General features: G+C 43.0%; 1 protein-coding gene across 2 annotated transcripts in view; it reads right to left on the bottom strand.

Annotated features, from left to right (window-relative positions):
- b4galt2 (UDP-Gal:betaGlcNAc beta 1,4- galactosyltransferase, polypeptide 2) overlaps positions 1-18886 on the bottom strand; it is a 157739-nt gene that overhangs the window by 67559 nt on the left and 71294 nt on the right. For both annotated transcript variants that reach the window (XM_061921020.1, XM_061921019.1), the window contains exon 3: positions 2381-2499. In XM_061921020.1, the coding sequence (XP_061777004.1) occupies positions 2381-2499 (119 nt within the window). The remainder of the gene's footprint in view (positions 1-2380; positions 2500-18886) is intronic.

Raw genomic sequence — 18886 nt, 5'->3', positions numbered from 1 at the left:
TAACTTCATTTTGACAGTACCACATAAGATATGTTTTAATTAGTGATGCGGGTTAATTGATTTTTAAATGTGCCAGAAAATAACCCATTTTGTACACTGTTGATGTGATTCAATACTGGGTAGTGTGTTAGTATTTTCCTGTAGAGTATTTCTCCAGCAATGGTCATGTGGTGACATCAATGATGCTATTTTGAGAGCTCATCATTGAAGTGAGACATCACTGAAGGCTTAGATGGGAAAGGCACGGCCCGCTACTGATATATGTGTATATATTGTGTCTGCTGATGTACTTCTCTTTTAGTTGTAAAAAAAAAAAAAAGTGGCTGATAGTAATAGAAAGAGGCTGAGACCGACTTACGTCAAAATGCCAAATATCGGCACCGATAATCAGTCGATATCTGGTTTAAAGCAAAAAGTAAAACACAAGAAAAAAAGGGGGAACATCAGACAACACAAAGGAGGAAATAAAAGAGCACAGAGCACATTTTTCTATAGTGCAGGGGTCGGAAACACAAAATGTTGAAAGAGCCATATTGGACCAAAAATACAAAAACAAATCTGCCTGGAGCCGCAAAACTATTTTAAAAGCCATATTACATACAGATAGTGTGTCAAGAGATACAAATTGAATTAAGAGGACTTAAAGGGAACTAAATGAGCTCAAATATAGCTACAAATGAGACATAATGATGCAATATGTACATACAGCTAGCCTAAATAGCATGTTAGCATCGATTAGCTTGCAGCGACCAAATATGTCTGATTAGCACTCCACACAAGTCAATAACGTCAACAAAACTCACCTTTGAGCATTCACGCACAACGTTAAAAGTTTGGTGGACAAAATGAGACAAAAAAAAAGAAGCGGCATAGAACATTAGAAAGTCGGAGAAAGTTGTACATGTAAACTAGGGCTGGGCGTATCGACACCAAGTATCGGCAGTACCGATACTGGCGTGATGGTATCGATCCTTCCCAAAATTAAGCGAATCACTCCGATTTAAAAAAAAAATGTGAGCGCAGCGCTCCTCACCACTCCACCCTCCTCCCTAGTGATGGGTCGCCAACGACATTTAAAAACACTTTAAAAATTATTCTTCAACCCAAAATAAAACAAAATAAATACAATTAACATGACGCTTGGTGCGTTCGCGGACACACATCAGTATAATTCGCTCCGAGGTCCACTCGGACACGCGCACACACGCGCGTGCGTTCCCAGTGCGACTTAATGTCTTGGTTGTAAACTGTAAAGTATTTTATTGCACTAAAATAACGATAAGAATTTTTTCAGTTCTTTTGTTTTGTGTTCATTTTTACAACTGTTTAATAACTAGTGTTTTCTTTTTTATTTAAGTTGTGTGTTGTGAGGCGACTAGCCAAGTTCAGTATTTGTTTTCACCTTATTTGCACTACTTGTAATTGATATTATTACTTTTTTATTTGAATTCCTCAGTTCTTTTGTTTTGTGTTCATGTTTACAACTTTGTTCAATAACTATCCATCCATCCATCCATTTTCTACCGCTTATTCCCTTTTGGGGTAGCGGGGGGCGCTGGCGCCTATCTCAGCTACAATCGGGCGGAAGGCGGGGTACACCCTGGACAAGTCGCCACCTCAACTAGGGTTTTGTTATTGACCTTAAGTGTTTGCGTGTTTTGAGGCGACAAGCCAGGTTCAGTAGTTGTTTGCACCTTATTTGCATTACTTTATTGCTATTGATATTACTTTTGTAATAAATATTTTATTTTTTGACTCAAATCGTTGTCCTGTGTTGTATTATTATTATTATCAATTAATAAAGGCAAAAGTACAAATTTGTTTTTCAAAAGTATCGATACCCCGAAGTCTCCCCCATCAGATAACAACACTTCCGGTATCGGTATCGGATTGGTATCGATACCGAAATTAAGGGGAAAAAAATATTTTTTTTGTTTAATATGATTTCTGCAGGAGGACAAACATGACACAAACCTCCCTAATTGTTAGAAATCCCACTGTTTCTTTACAATGTAAACAAACCACGGTGTGTTCAAGGACCGCCAACATTAGTAGGACAATACGGTGTCGCCAAATACTCGAATGGGATTTCTAACGATTAGGGAGGTTTGTGTCATGTTTGTCCTCCTGCAGAAACCATATTAAAACAAAACAACAAAAAAAATGTTTTCCTTCATTTTTTTCCATTTTTCATACATATTTGAAAAAGCTCCAGAGCGCTAAAACCGACCCCCGCTATAGAGCAACCAAAGTAAAACACCTGAAGAAGTAAACACGAGCAATACAAAGTACATACTGTGCAAATACGACTGCACCATGCATGTACTCCTGATGTGGTTTACTTCAACATATCCAATGAAGAGAGCGTGTGCCAACCCACCTTCCATCGAGGCCGGCAGTCCGGGGGGGTGTAGTGGCCCCCCTCCGTCACGTTGGGGTTTTCTCTCTGCACTCGCTCCATGCTCATCTGGGAGCTGAACTCGATCAGCAGGCGTCCCACTGGCAGGAAGGAGAGAGGGACAAAAAAGAAGGTCAACAACAAGGGGGAGCTATCCAAGGTTGGACCACACCATGTTGTGGAGTGTCGGCAGCCTCAAAGTAACACAAATACTCGATATTGCCAAAAGTATTTGGCCACCCGCTCCTGACCCAGAGGGTTAAATATGACCTTTTGCAGCTAAAACAGCTTCAACTCTTCTGGGAAGGCTGTCCACAAGGTTGCGGAGTGTATTTATAGACATTTTTTTACCATTCTTCCAAAAGCGCATTGGTGAGGTCACACACTGATGTTGGTGGAGAAGCCCTGGCTCTCAGTCTCCGTTCTAATTCATCCCAAAGGTGTTCTATGGGGTTCAGGTCAGGACTCTGTGCAGGCCAGTCAAGTTCATCCACACCAGACTCTGTCATGCATGTCTTTATGGACCTTGCTCTGTGCACTGGTGCACAGTCACCACATGTTGGAATTCATGTTTCCGATCAATGAACCACAACCTCCCAGTGATGGCAGCACTCATGCAGACCATGACACAACTTGACTGTAAGCAAGACATAATTCTCTTGGTTCAGTTGCCCCTCGCATGTAAATGTCTGGTTTCTATTGGTTTTTATGGGGCCACCATAGAGTCACCACATAAATGCCTGGTTTCTATTGTTTTTTATGGGGCCACAATAAAGTCTCTGCGGAAATATCTGGTTTCTATTGTTTTTTATGGGGCCACCATAGAGTCACTGTGTAAATGTCTGGTTTCTATTGGTTTTTATGGGGCCACCATAGAGTCACTGGTGTAAATGTCTGGTTTCTATTGGTATTTATGGGGCCACAATAGAGTCACTGCATAAATGTCTGGTTTCTATTGTTTTTATGGGGTCACCATAGAGTCACTGTATAAATGTCTGGTTTCTATGGGTTTTTATGGGGCCACTATAGAGTCACTGCGTAAATGTCTGGTTTCTATTGGTTTTTATGGGGCCACCATAGAGTCACTGTGTAAATGTCTGGTTTCTATGGGTTTTTATGGGGCCACCATAGAGTCTCTGCGTAAATGTCTGGTTACTATTGGTTTTTATGGGGCCACCATAGAGTCACTGCGTGAATGTCTGGTTTCTATTGGTTTTTATGGGGCCACAATAGAGTCACTGCGTAAATGTCTAGTTTCAATTGTTTTTATGGGGCCACCATAGAGTCACTGTATAAATGTCTGGTTTCTATTGGTTTTTATGGGGCCACCATAGAGCCACTATGTAAATGTCTGGTTTCTATTGTTTTTTATGGGGCCACCATAGAGTCACTGTGTAAATGTCTGGTTTCTATTGGTTTTAATGGGGCCACCATAGAGTCACTGTGTAAATGTCTCGTTTATATTGTTTTTTATGGGCCCAATATAAAGTCACTGCGTAAATGTCTGGTTTCTATTGGTTTTTATGGGGCCACCATTGAGTCACTCCGTAAATGTCTGGTTTCTATTGGTTTTTATGGGGCCACCATAGAGTCACTGGTGTAAATGTCTGGTTTCTATTGGTATTTATGGGGCCACAATAGAGTCACTGCATAAATGTCTGGTTTCTATTGTTTTTATGGGGTCACCATAGAGTCACTGTATAAATGTCTGGTTTCTATGGGTTTTTATGGGGCCACTATAGAGTCACTGCGTAAATGTCTGGTTTCTATTGGTTTTTATGGGGCCACCATAGAGTCACTGTGTAAATGTCTGGTTTCTATGGGTTTTTATGGGGCCACCATAGAGTCTCTGCGTAAATGTCTGGTTACTATTGGTTTTTATGGGGCCACCATAGAGTCACTGCGTGAATGTCTGGTTTCTATTGGTTTTTATGGGGCCACAATAGAGTCACTGCGTAAATGTCTAGTTTCAATTGTTTTTATGGGGCCACCATAGAGTCACTGTATAAATGTCTGGTTTCTATTGGTTTTTATGGGGCCACCATAGAGCCACTATGTAAATGTCTGGTTTCTATTGTTTTTTATGGGGCCACCATAGAGTCACTGTGTAAATGTCTGGTTTCTATTGGTTTTAATGGGGCCACCATAGAGTCACTGTGTAAATGTCTCGTTTATATTGTTTTTTATGGGCCCAATATAAAGTCACTGCGTAAATGTCTGGTTTCTATTGGTTTTTATGGGGCCACCATTGAGTCACTCCGTAAATGTCTGGTTTCTATTGGTTTTTATGGGGCCACCATAGAGTCACTGTAAATGTCTGGTTTCTATTGTTTTTTTATGGGGCCACCATAGAGTCACTGCGTAAATATTTGGTTTCTATTGGTTTTTATGGGGCTACCATAGAATCACTGCGTAAATGTCTGGTTTCTATTGTTTTTTATGGGGCCATCATAGAGTCACTGGGTAAATGTCTGGTTTATATTGTTTTTTATGGGGCCACAATAGAGTCACTGCGTAAATGTCTGGTTTATATTGTTTTTTATGGGGCCACCCTAGAGTCACTGTATAAATGTCTGGTTTCTATTGGTTTTTATGGGGCCACCATAGAGTCACTGTGTAAATGTCTGGTTTATATTGGTTTTTATGGGGCCACCATAGAGTCACTGTGTAAATGTCTCGTTTATATTGTTTTTTATGGGGCCAAAATAAAGTCACTGCGTAAATGTCTGGTTTCTATTCGTTTTTATGGGGCCACCATAGAGTCACTGTGTAAATGTCTGGTTTCTATTGGTTTTTATGGGGCCACCATAGAGTCACTGTGTAAATGTCTGGTTTCTATTGGTTTTTATGGGGCCACCATACAGTCACTGGTGTAAATGTCTGGTTTCTATTGGTTTTTATGGGGCCACCATTGAGTCACGGTGTAAATGTCTAGTTTCTATTGTTTTTTATGGTTCCACCATAAAGTCACTGCGTAAATGTCTGGTTACTATTGGTTTTTATGGGGCCACCATAGAGTCACTGCGTAAATGTCTGGTTTCTATTGGTTTTTATGGGGCCACAATAGAGTCACTGCGTAAATGTCTGGTTTCTATTGTTTTTATGGGGCCACCATAGAGTCACTGCATAAATGTCTGGTTTCTATTGGTTTTTATGGGGCCACAATAGAGTCACTGCGTAAATGTCTGGTTTCTATTGTTTTTATGGGGCCACCATAGAGTCACTGTGTAAATGTCTCGTTTATATTGTTTTTTATGGGGCCAAAATAAAGTCACTGCGTAAATGTCTGGTTTCTATTGGTTTTTATGGGGCTACCATAGAGTCACTGCGTAAATGTCTGGGTTCTATTGGTTTTTATGGGGCCACCATAGAGTCACTATGTAAATGTCTGGTTTCTATTGGTTTTTATGGGGCCACCATAGAGTCACTGGTGTAAATGTCTGGTTTCTATTGGTTTTTATGGGGCCACCATTGAGTCACGGTGTAAATGTCTAGTTTCTATTGTTTTTTATGGTTCCACCATAAAGTCACTGCGTAAATGTCTGGTTACTATTGGTTTTTATAGGGACACCATAGAGTCACTGCGTGAATGTCTGGTTTCTATTGGTTTTTATGGGGCCACAATAGAGTCACTGCGTAAATGTCTGGTTTCTATTGTTTTTATGGGGCCACCATAGAGTCACTGTATAAATGTCTGGTTTCTATTGGTTTTTATGGGGCCACCATAGAGTCACCTGTGTAAATGTCTGGTTTCTATTGGTTTTTATGGGGCCACCATAGAGTCACTGTGTAAATGTCTCGTTTATATTGTTTTTTATGGGGCCAAAATAAAGTCACTGCGTAAATGTCTCGTTTCTATTGGTTTTTATGGGGCCACCATAGAGTCACTGGGTAAATGTCTGGTTTCTATTGGTTTTTATGGGGCCACCATAGAGTCACTGCGTAAATGTCTGGGTTCTATTGGTTGTTATGGGGCCACCATAGAGTCACTATGTAAATGTCTGGTTTCTATTGGTTTTTATGGGGCCACCATTGAGTCACTGTGTAAATGTCTGGTTTCTATTGTTTTTTATGGTGCCACCATAAAGTCACTGCGTAAATGTCTGGTTTCTATTGGTTTTTATGGGGCCACCATAGAGTCACTGCGTAAATGTCTGGTTTCCTGCCTGCTCTGCTGCAGACAGCATGGCCCTGCAAAGAGTGACCAGGACAGCGGAGAAGATTATCCGATGCCCTCTGGCCTCCCTGAGGACATTGCTCACTTTCACTGCCTCGGCAGAAGACAGAACATTCTGGAAGACAGCTCTCACCCTGGTCAGCACATGTTCAACCTGCTGCCTTCAGGGAGGAGATTTCCGTCACACAAGATCAGGACAATCAGAGTTAAAAAGTGTTTTTATCCGAGAGCCGTTCCATCTGTCCCAATAGCTTACCTTCTTGTTCACTGCTGTTTGTACTGGTATTTCTTAATATTGTATTTCCAAATAATTGTATTTCTTAGTATTTTATTTCCATCTAATTGTATTTGCTTTAAAAATTGTATTGCATCTAATAGAGTAGCCACCTGTATTGTTGTCGTGCTCTCATATTTGATGACAATAACACAATCTATTATATTTTATTCTTTAACCCTGTACTTACTACTATCAACCCGGTATTAGGAAGTACACAGTAACACACGTGTACTTACTACTTCTACCCAGTAGTAGTAAGTACTGTACTTAATTCTTCTACCCAGTAGTAGTAAGTACACAGTTACACATGTGTACTTACTACTTCTACTCAGTAGTAGTAAGTACACAGTTAGACATGTGTACTTACTACTTCTACCCAGTAGTAGTAAGTACACAGTAGACATTTGTACTTACTACTTCTACCCAGTAGTAGTAAGTACACAGTTATACATGTGTACTTAATACTTCTACCCAGTAGTAGTAAGTACACAGTAGACATGTGTACTTGCTACTTCTACCCAGTAGTAGTAAGTACACAGTAGACATGTGTACTTAGTACTTCTACCCAGTAGCAGTAAGTACACAGTTAGACATGTGTACTTACTAGTTTTACCCAGTAGCAGTAAGTACACAGTTAGACATGTGTACTTACTACTTCTACCCAGTAGCAGTAAGTACACAGTTAGACATGTGTACTTACTACTTCTACGCAGTAGTAGTAAGTACACAGTTATACATGTGTACTTACTACTCCCACCCAGTAGTAGTATGCACACAGTTATACATGTGTACTTCCTACCTCTACCCAGTAGTAGTAAGTACACAGTTATACATGTGTACTTCCTACTTCTACCCAGTAGTAGTAAGTACACAGTAGGACGTGTACATAGCTAACAAAGGCAGTATTAAAAACATGATTGGATTAGATAGTACTTTATTTATTTGAGCACCATCAGCAGACGTCGTCCAATTACTCTTCGTCCAGTCTCATAATCAGCAGCATAATAATTACTCGAGTCAAAATTTCCCCCAAGACTTTGAGCTTGTTTATTTCTAGCACAGCTGCTTTTGTCTTCCTCCTCTTGCAGGTGGAGCATCTTTTATTCTGCACAGTCTTTGTTGGCGCTGTCTCAGTCCTTTGTGTGGAGGTCAGAGACGTGAAAAGCTGACTTTTCCATACGCGCAGTTGGAGTTTATCTGCAATCGAAAGCTAAAATTGTCCGTTTGCGTGGCTCTGATTGTCTTCACTGTCATGGCTGGGAAATAAATACATGCTTGAGGTTTGGTGTCAGGATCAATGCTTGCAGGTATTTAGCTAAATAAACCATGTATTGTGGTGCAGCTGCGAATTCTTGGGATACAAATCTTAATCACCATGGACTCTAGCTGCACACAAAACAGTGAAAATGTGTCAAAACATGTGAAATGATTACTCTGCTTATGATAACAATATCACTAATACTTGCTCAATGCTCAAGTCAGGAAATGTAAATAAAGTATTATTGGAGCTTTTTGAAAGAGTTCGGGGAAGCCATGGAAAACGACTTCCGGACGGCTTCGAAGCGATTCTGGACCACCAACCGCCGCCTCAGGAAGGGGAAGCAGTGCACTATCAACACCGTGTATGGTGCGGATGGTGTTCTGCTGACTTCGACTGCGGATGTTGTGGATAGGTGGAAGGAATACTTCAAAGACCTCCTCAATCCCACCAACACGTCTTCCTATGAGGAAGCAGTGCCTGGGGAATCTGTGGTGGACTCTCCTATTTCTGGGGCTGAAGTCGCTGAGGTAGTTAAAAAGCTCCTCGGCGGCAAGAGATCCGCCCGGAGTTCCTTAAGGCTCTGGATGCTGTGGAGCTGTCTTGGTTAACAAGATCAATCAATGTTTATTTATATAGCCCCAAATCACAAATGTCTCAAAGGACTGCACAAATCATTACGACTACAACATCCTCGGAAGAACCCACAAAAGGGCAAGGAAAACTCACACCCAGTGGGCAGGGAGAATTCACATTCAGTGGGACGCCAGTGACAATGCTGACTATGAGAAACCTTGGAGAGGACCTCAGATGTGGGTAACCCCCCCCCTCTAGGGGACCGAAAGCAATGGATGTCGAGCGGGTCTAACATGATACTGTGAAAGTTCAATCCATAGTGGCTCCAAGACAGCAGTGAGAGTCCCGTCCACAGGAAACCATCTCAAGCGGATCAGCAGCGTAGAGATGTCCCCAACCGATACAGGCGAGCGGTCCATCCTGGGTCCTGACGAGCGGTCCATCCTGGGTCTCGACTCTGGACAGACAGTACTTCATCCATGGTCATCGGACCGGACCCCCTCCACAAGGGAGGGGGGACATAGGAGAAAGAAAAGAAGCGGCAGATCAACTGGTCTAAAAAGGAGGTCTATTTGAAGGCTAGAGACTAATGCTGAGTGTACCTAATGCTGTGGCCTGTAGACAAGACTCTGCAGCATTGCGTGGACATCGGGGGCGGTACCTCTGGATTGGCAGACCGGGGTGGTGGTCCCTCTCTTTAAGAAGGGGGACCGGAGCGTGTGTTCCAACTATCGTGGGATCACACTCCTCAGCCTTCCTGGTAAGGTTTATTCGGGTGTAGTGGAGATGAGGCTACGCCGGATAGTCGAACCTCGGATTCAGGAGGAACAGTGTGGTTTTCGTCCTGGTCGTGGAACTGTGGACCAGCTCTATACTCTCGGCAGGGTTCTTGAGGGTGCATGGGAGTTTGCCCAACCAGTCTACATGTGCTTTGTGGACTTGGAGAAGGCATTGGACCGTGTCCCTCGGGAAGTCCTGTGGGGAGTGCTCAGAGAGTATGGGGTACCGGACTGTCTTATTGTGGCGGTGACAACAGATTGTAGAGGACGCTAAAGGCAGTGCCTGAAGGCACGCCCCCAATATTGTTGTCCGAGTGGAAATCGGGAGAAATTCGGAAGAATTGTTGCCCCGGGAGATTCACGGGAGGGGCAGTGAATTTTGGGAGGGTTGGCATAATACCCGGCGGGCCAGCTCTAATCTTAATTTGATATTACCTCAAGGGCCAAATGAAATCACACGGCGGGCCAAATTTGGCCCACGAGCCAGAGTTTGACACCCATTCTGTAAGTGGCCTTTATTTATGTTTGTACAATATTTAGATTGCATTAAAAAAAAAAATGCATACGTCATGTCTTTCATAATGATTGAGTACGATAAGAAAAATTCCCAAAAAGTTCAAGGCCTTTACCCAAAGTGTTTCTCCCCCACAATGAAAGCCACTTCCATGCATGACATTAGCATAACTTTCACCTTTCTTCTGGTGAGAAGGTTTGATGGTGCGGGTGTACCTAATGCTGTGGCCAGCTAATAGTTCTTATTGCGACATGCTTTGATAGCGACAGGACAGACGCCACCTGAGGGGAAGTAGAAGGAGATTAAAGCAAAGCAAGATGAAGGCAGGGAACACTTCTTGATGCAAGTGCCAGTCTTTGTGAGCGCTCCTGCAAAGAAGAAACAAAACAAAAAAAAGCGCCCAACGGACAGCCTCCCGAGAGTTCAGATGTCAGGATTGCTGGAGCGAGGTGTACGTGCTCCATGTGGACGGCTCTCAGCTAAAGTGATATCGCTTTTTTTCAAACCTGTTTTATTTTTTGGGGGGGCGATGAAATGTTTTTTGTGCTTGAATGCTTTTAGCCGCCCTGCTAAACCTTCATCCATTTCTCGATGGTGACATTATTTCTGCACCGACATTGTCACATTTCAATGTGTTTATTTACAAAACCCCGTTTCCATATGAGTTGGGAAATTGTGTTAGATGTAAATATAAACGGAATACAATGATTTGCAAATCCTTTTCAACCCATATTCAGTTGAATATGCTACAAAGACAACATATTTGATGTTCAAACTGATAAACTTTTTTTTTTTTTTTTTGCAAATAATCATTAACATTAGAATTTGATGCCAGCAACACGTGACAAAGAAGTTGGGAAAGGTGGCAATAAATACTGATAAATTCTCATCAAACACTTATTTGGAACATCCCACAGGTGTGCAGGCTAATTGGGAACATTTGGGTGCCATGATTGGGTATAAAAACAGCTTCCATGAAATGCTAAGTAATTCACAAACAAGGATGGGGCGAGGGTCACCACTTTGTGAGCAAATTGTCGAACAGTTTTAGCACAATACGAAGGTCCTGCAGTCCTGGGTTCAAATCCAGGCTTGGGATCTTTCTGTGTGGAGTTTGCATGTTCTCCCCGTGAATGCGTGGGTTCCCTCCGGGTACTCCGGCTTCCTCCCACCTCCAAAGACATGCACCTGGGGATAGGTTGATTGGCAACACTAAATTGGCCCTAGTGTGTGAATGTGAGTGTGAATGTTGTCTGTCTATCTGTGTTGGCCCTGCGATGAGGTGGCAACTTGTCTAGGGTGTACCCTGCCTTCCGCCCGATTGTAGCTGAGATAGGCGCCAGCGCCCCCCGCGACCCCGAAAGGGAATAAGCGGTAGAAAATGGATGGATGGAGTTTTAGAACAACATTTCTCAACGAGCTATTGCAAGGAATTTAGGGATTTTACCATCTACGGTCCGTAAAATCATCAAAAGGTTCAGAGAATCTGGAGAAATCACTGCACGTAAGCGATGATATTACGGACCTTTGATCCCTCAGACGCTACAGACATGAGTGTGTAAAGGATATCACCACATGGGCTCAGGAACACTTCATAAAACCACTGTCAATAACTACAGTTGGTCGCTACATCTGTAAGTGCAAGTTAAAACTCTACTATGCAAAGTGTGTGTGTGCGTGTGCGTGTGTGTGTGTGTGTGTGTGTGTGTGTGTGTGTGTGTGTGTGTGTGTACCATCCACAACATCACATTCCCAGCTGGACAGGTGTGCTCAGACCTGTAGTGTGTTGGCCAAACATCACATTCATACACCAAACATTCCTTCAAATGTATGAACAAAAACATTTGTTCATTTTTATACAACCATTCATTCATTCATCACACATCAAACATTCATTCATACACCAAACATTTCTTCACATTCATACACCAGTGTGGGTGGCGTCGGGAGTAAGTTGGGTGGAGTGACTTGTCCAAGGACACAACGGCAGTGACTATAATGACGGGATCCGGATTCGTACCAGGAACCACGTCTGAGGCCCTCTTACTATTTTGTGTGTGTGGTTGTCATGGCGTTTAGCAAGAGTGTTTTCCTCTCTCTTCATTGGTGAAGTCTCCTCTGCTGTCCTTGTGTATCTGAAAGAAACACCGGTCCTGCTTCCTTCTCGCCCCCCCCCGCTAGTCACTCCCTCCATCTGTGTGGCGCCCTCCTTTGCAGCCTCCACTGTCTTGAGAGAAGGAATACGTCAGCCAACATACTGTGCATGTGGATCCTTGCCATTAGGAGCTTGTTTGTTCAACCATGCAGAGCTAAAGTCCAGTCACTGGTGTGTGTGGTCAACAGAGGACTTTACCACAGTTCTTATTTAAGTGTGCTTAGTTGACTGAGATGGAACAGTCTTGTGATCTTCAGGGGGTAAAAGTACATTTTTAGAAGACGAGTCCGCTGTGTCCAAATATCTGCATGTACAAAGTATAATGGTTACTGTAAGCTAAATCTAGCTCTGTATGCGCTTTTAATCGTTGGGTTGCTGTTGTTCACAATCAACTCATCAGTACTAAAAGCAGTTTGCTGCTCACAACTATCAATCAATCAATCAATGTTTATTTATATAGCCCCAAATCACAAATGTCTCAAAGGACTGCACAAATCATTACGACTACAACATCCTCGGAAGAACCCACAAAAGGGCAAGGAAAACTCACACCCAGTGGGCAGGGAGAATTCACATCCAGTGGGACGCCAGTGACAATGCTGACTATGAGAAACCTTGGAGAGGACCTCAAATGTGGGCAACCCCCCCCCCTCTAGGGGACCGAAAGCAATGGATGTCGAGCGGGTCTAACATGATACTGTGAAAGTTCAATCCATAGTGGCTCCAAGACAGCAGTGAGAGTCCCGTCCACAGGAAACCATCTCAAGCGGATCAGCAGCGTAGAGATGTCCCCAACCGATACAGGCGAGCGGTCCATCCTGGGTCCCGACGAGCGGTCCATCCTGGGTCTCGACTCTGGACAGTCAGTACTTCATCCATGGTCATCGGACCGGACCCCCTCCACAAGGGAGGGGGGGACATAGGAGAAAGAAAATCAATCAATGTTTACTTATATAACCCTAAATCACTAGTGTCTCAAAGGGCTGCATAAACCACCACGACATCCTCGGTAGGCCCACATAAGGGCAAGGAAAACTCACACCCAGTGGGACGTCGGTGACAATGATGACTATGAGAACCTTGGAGAGGAGGAAAGCAATGGATGTCGAGCGGGTCTAACATGATACTGTGAAAGTTCAATCCACAATGGATCCAACACAGTCGCGAGAGTCCAGTCCAAAGCGGATCCAACACAGCAGCGAGAGTCCCGTTCACAGCGGAGCCAGCAGGAAACCATCCCAAGCGGAGGCGGATCAGCAGCGCAGAGATGTCCCCAGCCGATACACAGGCAAGCAGTACATGGCCACCGGATCGGACCGGACCCCCTCCACAAGGGAGAGTGGGACATAGAAGAAAAAGAAAAGAAACGGCAGATCAACTGGTCTAAAAAGGGAGTCTATTTAAAGGCTAGAGTATACAAATGAGTTTTAAGGTGAGACTTAAATGCTTCTACTGAGGTGGCATCTCGAACTGTTACCGGGAGGGCATTCCAGAGTACTGGAGCCCGAACGGAAAACGCTCTATAGCCCGCAGACTTTTTTTGGGCTTTGGGAATCACTAACAAGCCGGAGTCCTTTGAAGGCAGATTTCTTTCCGGGACATATGGTACAATACAATCGGCAAGATAGGATGGAGCTAGACCGTGTAGTATTTTATACGTAAGTAAATATCTGCATGTACAAAGTATAATGGTTACTGTAAGCTAAAACTAGCTCTGTATGCGCTTTTAATCGTTGGGTTGCTGTTGTTCACAATCAACTCATCAGTACTAAAAGCAGTTTGCTGCTCACAACTATTGCAGTATTGCTCAATACTGGTTAGTAAGTAGGCATTTCCGGAAGTGATGTTATTTCAGTTTGTAACGTTTATTTTTGCAATTTTTTTATTTCTAACCTTGAGATCTCTGAAAAATGCCTCCCTCTTTAGGACTACATTCTACATATATAAATATGTGTATTCACAACATTAATAATATATACATACCATGCAAATATAAAAAAAGTTAAGCTTTTAGTTTATAATTTTATTTTGTAAAATGTTTTGTTTTCAATTATTTAATCGTCATTATTTACTTCAAGTTAATACAGTATTGCTCTATATAAATATTTATTTTTAATTCATTTTGGCCAAAGGGGGTCCATTTCAATGTCTTACACACGTTATTTCATATGTTGACCAGAGGGGGAGCATTTTTAAAATCGACACATAGTCAATTTGAAAAACCCCTCCTTTTTGTTTGGGACCATGTCACGGCCGGGGCGCATTCGAATGCGTCCTCATCTGTGCCTCATGACGAGCGCACCGCGGGCCACGCCCACAGGCCCCTGCTTGCGCTGAGAGCAGCACGCCCACGCAGCTATAAGCCTGCAGACATTTGCCTTTCTACACACCTGGAATTGATGAGGGCAAGCTGCTTAAAAGACCAGTTGGACCCAGGGATCCTCGCGGGAACTTAGGTTTAGCTCGGTTGGTAGAGTGGCCGTGCCAGCAACTTGAGGGTTACAGGTTCAATTCCCGCTTCCGCCATCCTAGTCAATGCCGTTGTGTCCTTGGGCAAGACACTTTACCCACCTGCTCCCAGTGCCACCCACACTGGTTTAAATGTAACTTAGACTTTGGGTTTCACTCTGTAAAGCGCTTTGAGTCACTAGAGAAAAGCGCTATATAAATATAATTCACTTCACTTCAAATATGGTGAACCGTAAGCGAAGTTTTATGCTCTGTTTTTGTTTCCTCTCTGTAGCTCGATGTGTCAATTGTCTTCTCCCGTGTTTCAGCAGTGTTTTCTTTCTGTTGCCCCGGATTTCGACTGCCTCCCTCGTTCCTCGACTCCTCGCTCGCCCCTGGACTTTGATGCCTCTCTCTCGCCCCTGATCCTGAACACTTTGGTAACACACACTTCAGCTAATCTACACACATAGTCACACACATGCACTCTTGGATTTTGTCACACTCCATTATATAGTTTAGTAGTATTGTTTGTTATTATATATATATATATATATATATATATATATATATATATATATATATATATATATATATATACATTGACTATATATATAATAAATGTATGAACATTACCTCCCTATGGTGTCAGTCTGCCGTAACCATAACAGACCACCCTCATTTTCATAGATTTCACCAAATGAGACATTCTCTAATACGGGGGTCGGGAACCTTTTTGGCTGAGAGAGCCATGGAAGCCAAATATTTAAAAATGTATTTCCGTGAGAGCCATATAATGTTTTTTAAACACTGAATACAACTACGGATAAAGCGCTTTGAGTCACTTGAGAAAAAGCGCTATATAAATATAATTCACTTCACTGAGAGCAGCACGCCCACGCAGCTACAAGCCTGCAGACAATTGCCTTTCTACACACCTGGAATTGATGAGGGCAAGCTGCTTAAAAGACCAGTTGGACCCAGGGATCCAACGAGGTGAACCGTAAGCGAAGTTTTATCCTCTGTTTTTGTTTCCTCTCTGTAGCTCGATGTGTCCTTTGTCTTCTCCCGTGTTTCAGCAGTGTTTTCTTTCTGTTGCCCCGGATTTCGACTGCCTCCCTCGTTCCTCGACTCCTCGCTCGCCCCTGGACTCTGATGCCTCTCTCTCGCCCCTGATCCTGCCTGCCCCATGGACTTCCTCGTTCCTTCGCTCTCGTCAACACTTTGGTAACACACACTTCAGCTAATCTACACACATAGTCACACACATACACTCTTGGATTTTGTCACACTCCATTATGTAGTTTAGTAGTATTGTTTGGTATTATTATTATATATATATACATTGACTATATATATAACTATATATATAATAAATGTATGAACATTACCTCCTTATGGTGTCAGTCTACCGTAACCATAACAGACCACCCTCATTTTGATAGGTTTCACCAAATGAGACATTCTCTAATACAGGGGTCGGGAACCTTTTTGGCTGAGAGAGCCATGGAAGCCAAATATTTAAAAATGTATTTCCGTGAGAGCCGTATAATGTTTTTTAAACACTGAATACAACTAAATGTGTGCATTTTTATGTAAATCCAACATTAGGGTATAGCACGTATGTTATTATTTTTAATAACATTTTTATTCTGAAGCTAACTAATAATGAATAAAATACTTCTTACCATTCTTGACTTCTTCAACAGGTGCGGTAGAACAGTCTTTTTCAACCACTGTGCCGTGAAATACAGTCTGGTGTGCCGTGGGAGATTATCTAATTCCACCTTTATGGGTTAAAATTGTTTTTGTAAAGCAGTAATTACAGTCTGAAAATGATGTGGTGTTGTTGAGTGGTCGGTGCTGTTTAGAGCTAATTGCTTTGTAGATGTCGGAAACAGCGGGAGGCAGGGTGCAGGTAAAAAAAAGGTGTCTAATGCTTAAAAGATAAATAAACAAAAGGTGAGTGCCCCTAAGAATAGGCATTAAAGCTTAGGGAAGGCTATGCAGAGCATAACTACAAATGAACTGGCTACAAAGTAAACAAAAAAACAGAATGCTGGACGACAGCAAAGACTTACTGTGGAGCAAAGACAATGTACATCCGAACATGACATGACAATCGACAATGTCCCCACAAAGAAGGATAAAAACGACTGAAATATTCTTGGTTGCTAAAACAAAGTAGATGCGGGACGTAGCGCTCAAAGGAAGACATGAAACCTCTAAAGGAAAATACCAAAAAAAAGAGAAAAAGCAACCAAAATAGCACAAGACAAGAACTAAAACACTTCACACAGGAAAACAGCAAACTCAAAATAAGTCACGGCGTGATGTGACAGGTGGTGACAGTACATCTACTTTGAGACAAGAGCTATATTGATGCGCTTGGTCATGGTTTAAAGTCGTATCCAACAATTTTGACAACGACTTTTTACTGTCAACTGAGTTTCGTTTTTAATACATTTCAATCAATCAATCAATCAATGTTTATTTACATAGCCCCAAATCACAAATGTCTCAAAGGACTGCACAAATCATTACGACTACAACATCCTCGGAAGAACCCACAAAAGGGCAAGGAAAACTCACACCCAGTGGGCAGGGAGAATTCACATCCAGTGGGACGCCAGTGACAATGCTGACTATGAGAAACCTTGGAGAGGACCTCAGATGTGGGCAACCCCCCCTCTAGGGGACCGAAAGCAATGGATGTCGAGCGGGTCTAACATGATACTGTGAAAGTTCAATCCATAGTGGCTCCAACACAGCCGCGAGAGTTCAGTTCAAGCGGATCCAAGACAGCAGCAAGAGTCCCGTCCACAGGAAACCATCTCAAGCGGATCAGCAGCGTAGAGATGTCCCCAACCGATACAGGCGAGCGGTCCATCCTGGGTCTCGACTCTGGACAGCCAGTACTTCATCCATGGTCATCGGACCGGACCCCCTCCACAAGGGAGGGGGGGACATAGGAGAAAGAAAAGAAGCGGCAGATCAACTGGTCTAAAAAGGAGGTCTATTTAAAGGCTAGAGTATACAGATGAGTTTTAAGGTGAGACTTAAATGCTTCTACTGAGGTAGCATCTCGAACTGTTACCGGGAGGGCATTCCAGAATACTGGAGCCCGAACGGAAAACGCTCTATAGCCCGCAGACTTTTTTTGGGCTCTAGGAATCACTAATAAGCCGGAGTCTTATTACTGAGAGCCAGCTGCAGTCATCAAAAGAGCCACATCTGGCTCTAGAGCCATAGGTTCCCTACCCCTGTTCTAATAAATGTCATGGTTTTCCTTATTGGGATCATCTTATTGGTTCTAACTTGTTCACCGGTCCTCATATGGAAGCTACATTTTCTTGTTGATGTCTCAAGAAGGGTAGAAATACAAGACACACACACACACACACAGACACACACACACACACACACACACACACACACACACACACACACACACACACACACACACACACACACACACACACACACACACACACACACACACACACACACACACACACACACCTATCGTGACTGAAGGCACTGCCATCACACACACAGATAACTGAAGGTCTTGCGTGTCAGGATAAGCATTTATAGAGAAGATTCTTAGAAGCTGATAATCCTCACATCTAGTGAATTTACACACAGAAACACACACACGCACACACACATTCATGCATGCATGCATGCAAGCCCCCCCCCCCCACACACACACATTGATGATTTTAAGAGGATATAAATCTGTGAGTGCCAGTGGAGGACCATGGAAGTGCCAGAAGACAAAAACAATGTACCAAATATACTGTAACTCCTCTATTTAATTTGACCGCCGTCTCACTAAGTCAGTAAAGGGTCTTCAGGAGCAAATTGTTGGTCAACAGCTGCGGCTGTAGGCAACCTCCTGATCGTAGCATTTGAAATCTGCTAAGTAGTCAGCATGCAGCAGCTGAATGTTGGTTGCTCTACTCCGCGCTCATGCGTGTTACACTTTGATGTGGTCAGCGGTGTTGATGCCGACTCAGCAGTTTCCTCCTCATCGCGACTACAACACTGTTTGTGTTGCACACAACCCAAAACCAGTGAAGTTGGCACATTGCTCAGGTCCGGTGAAGCCAGTGGCGTTTCTGGGTGTTGTTGATAAATGGCTTTTGCTTTGCACAGTAGAGTAACTTCAATCAATCAATCAATGTTTATTTATATAGCCCCAAATCACAAATGTCTCAAAGGACTGTACAAATCATTACGACTACAACATCCTCGGAAGAACCCACAACTTGCACTTACAGATGTAGCCACCAACTGTA

This window comes from Nerophis ophidion, linkage group LG14 (genome assembly GCF_033978795.1).
Source record: "Nerophis ophidion isolate RoL-2023_Sa linkage group LG14, RoL_Noph_v1.0, whole genome shotgun sequence".
NCBI classification, from domain to species: domain Eukaryota; kingdom Metazoa; phylum Chordata; class Actinopteri; order Syngnathiformes; family Syngnathidae; genus Nerophis; species Nerophis ophidion.
The sequence above is the reverse complement of the archived record's forward strand: the minus strand, read 5'-3'. Positions and strand labels throughout refer to the sequence as shown.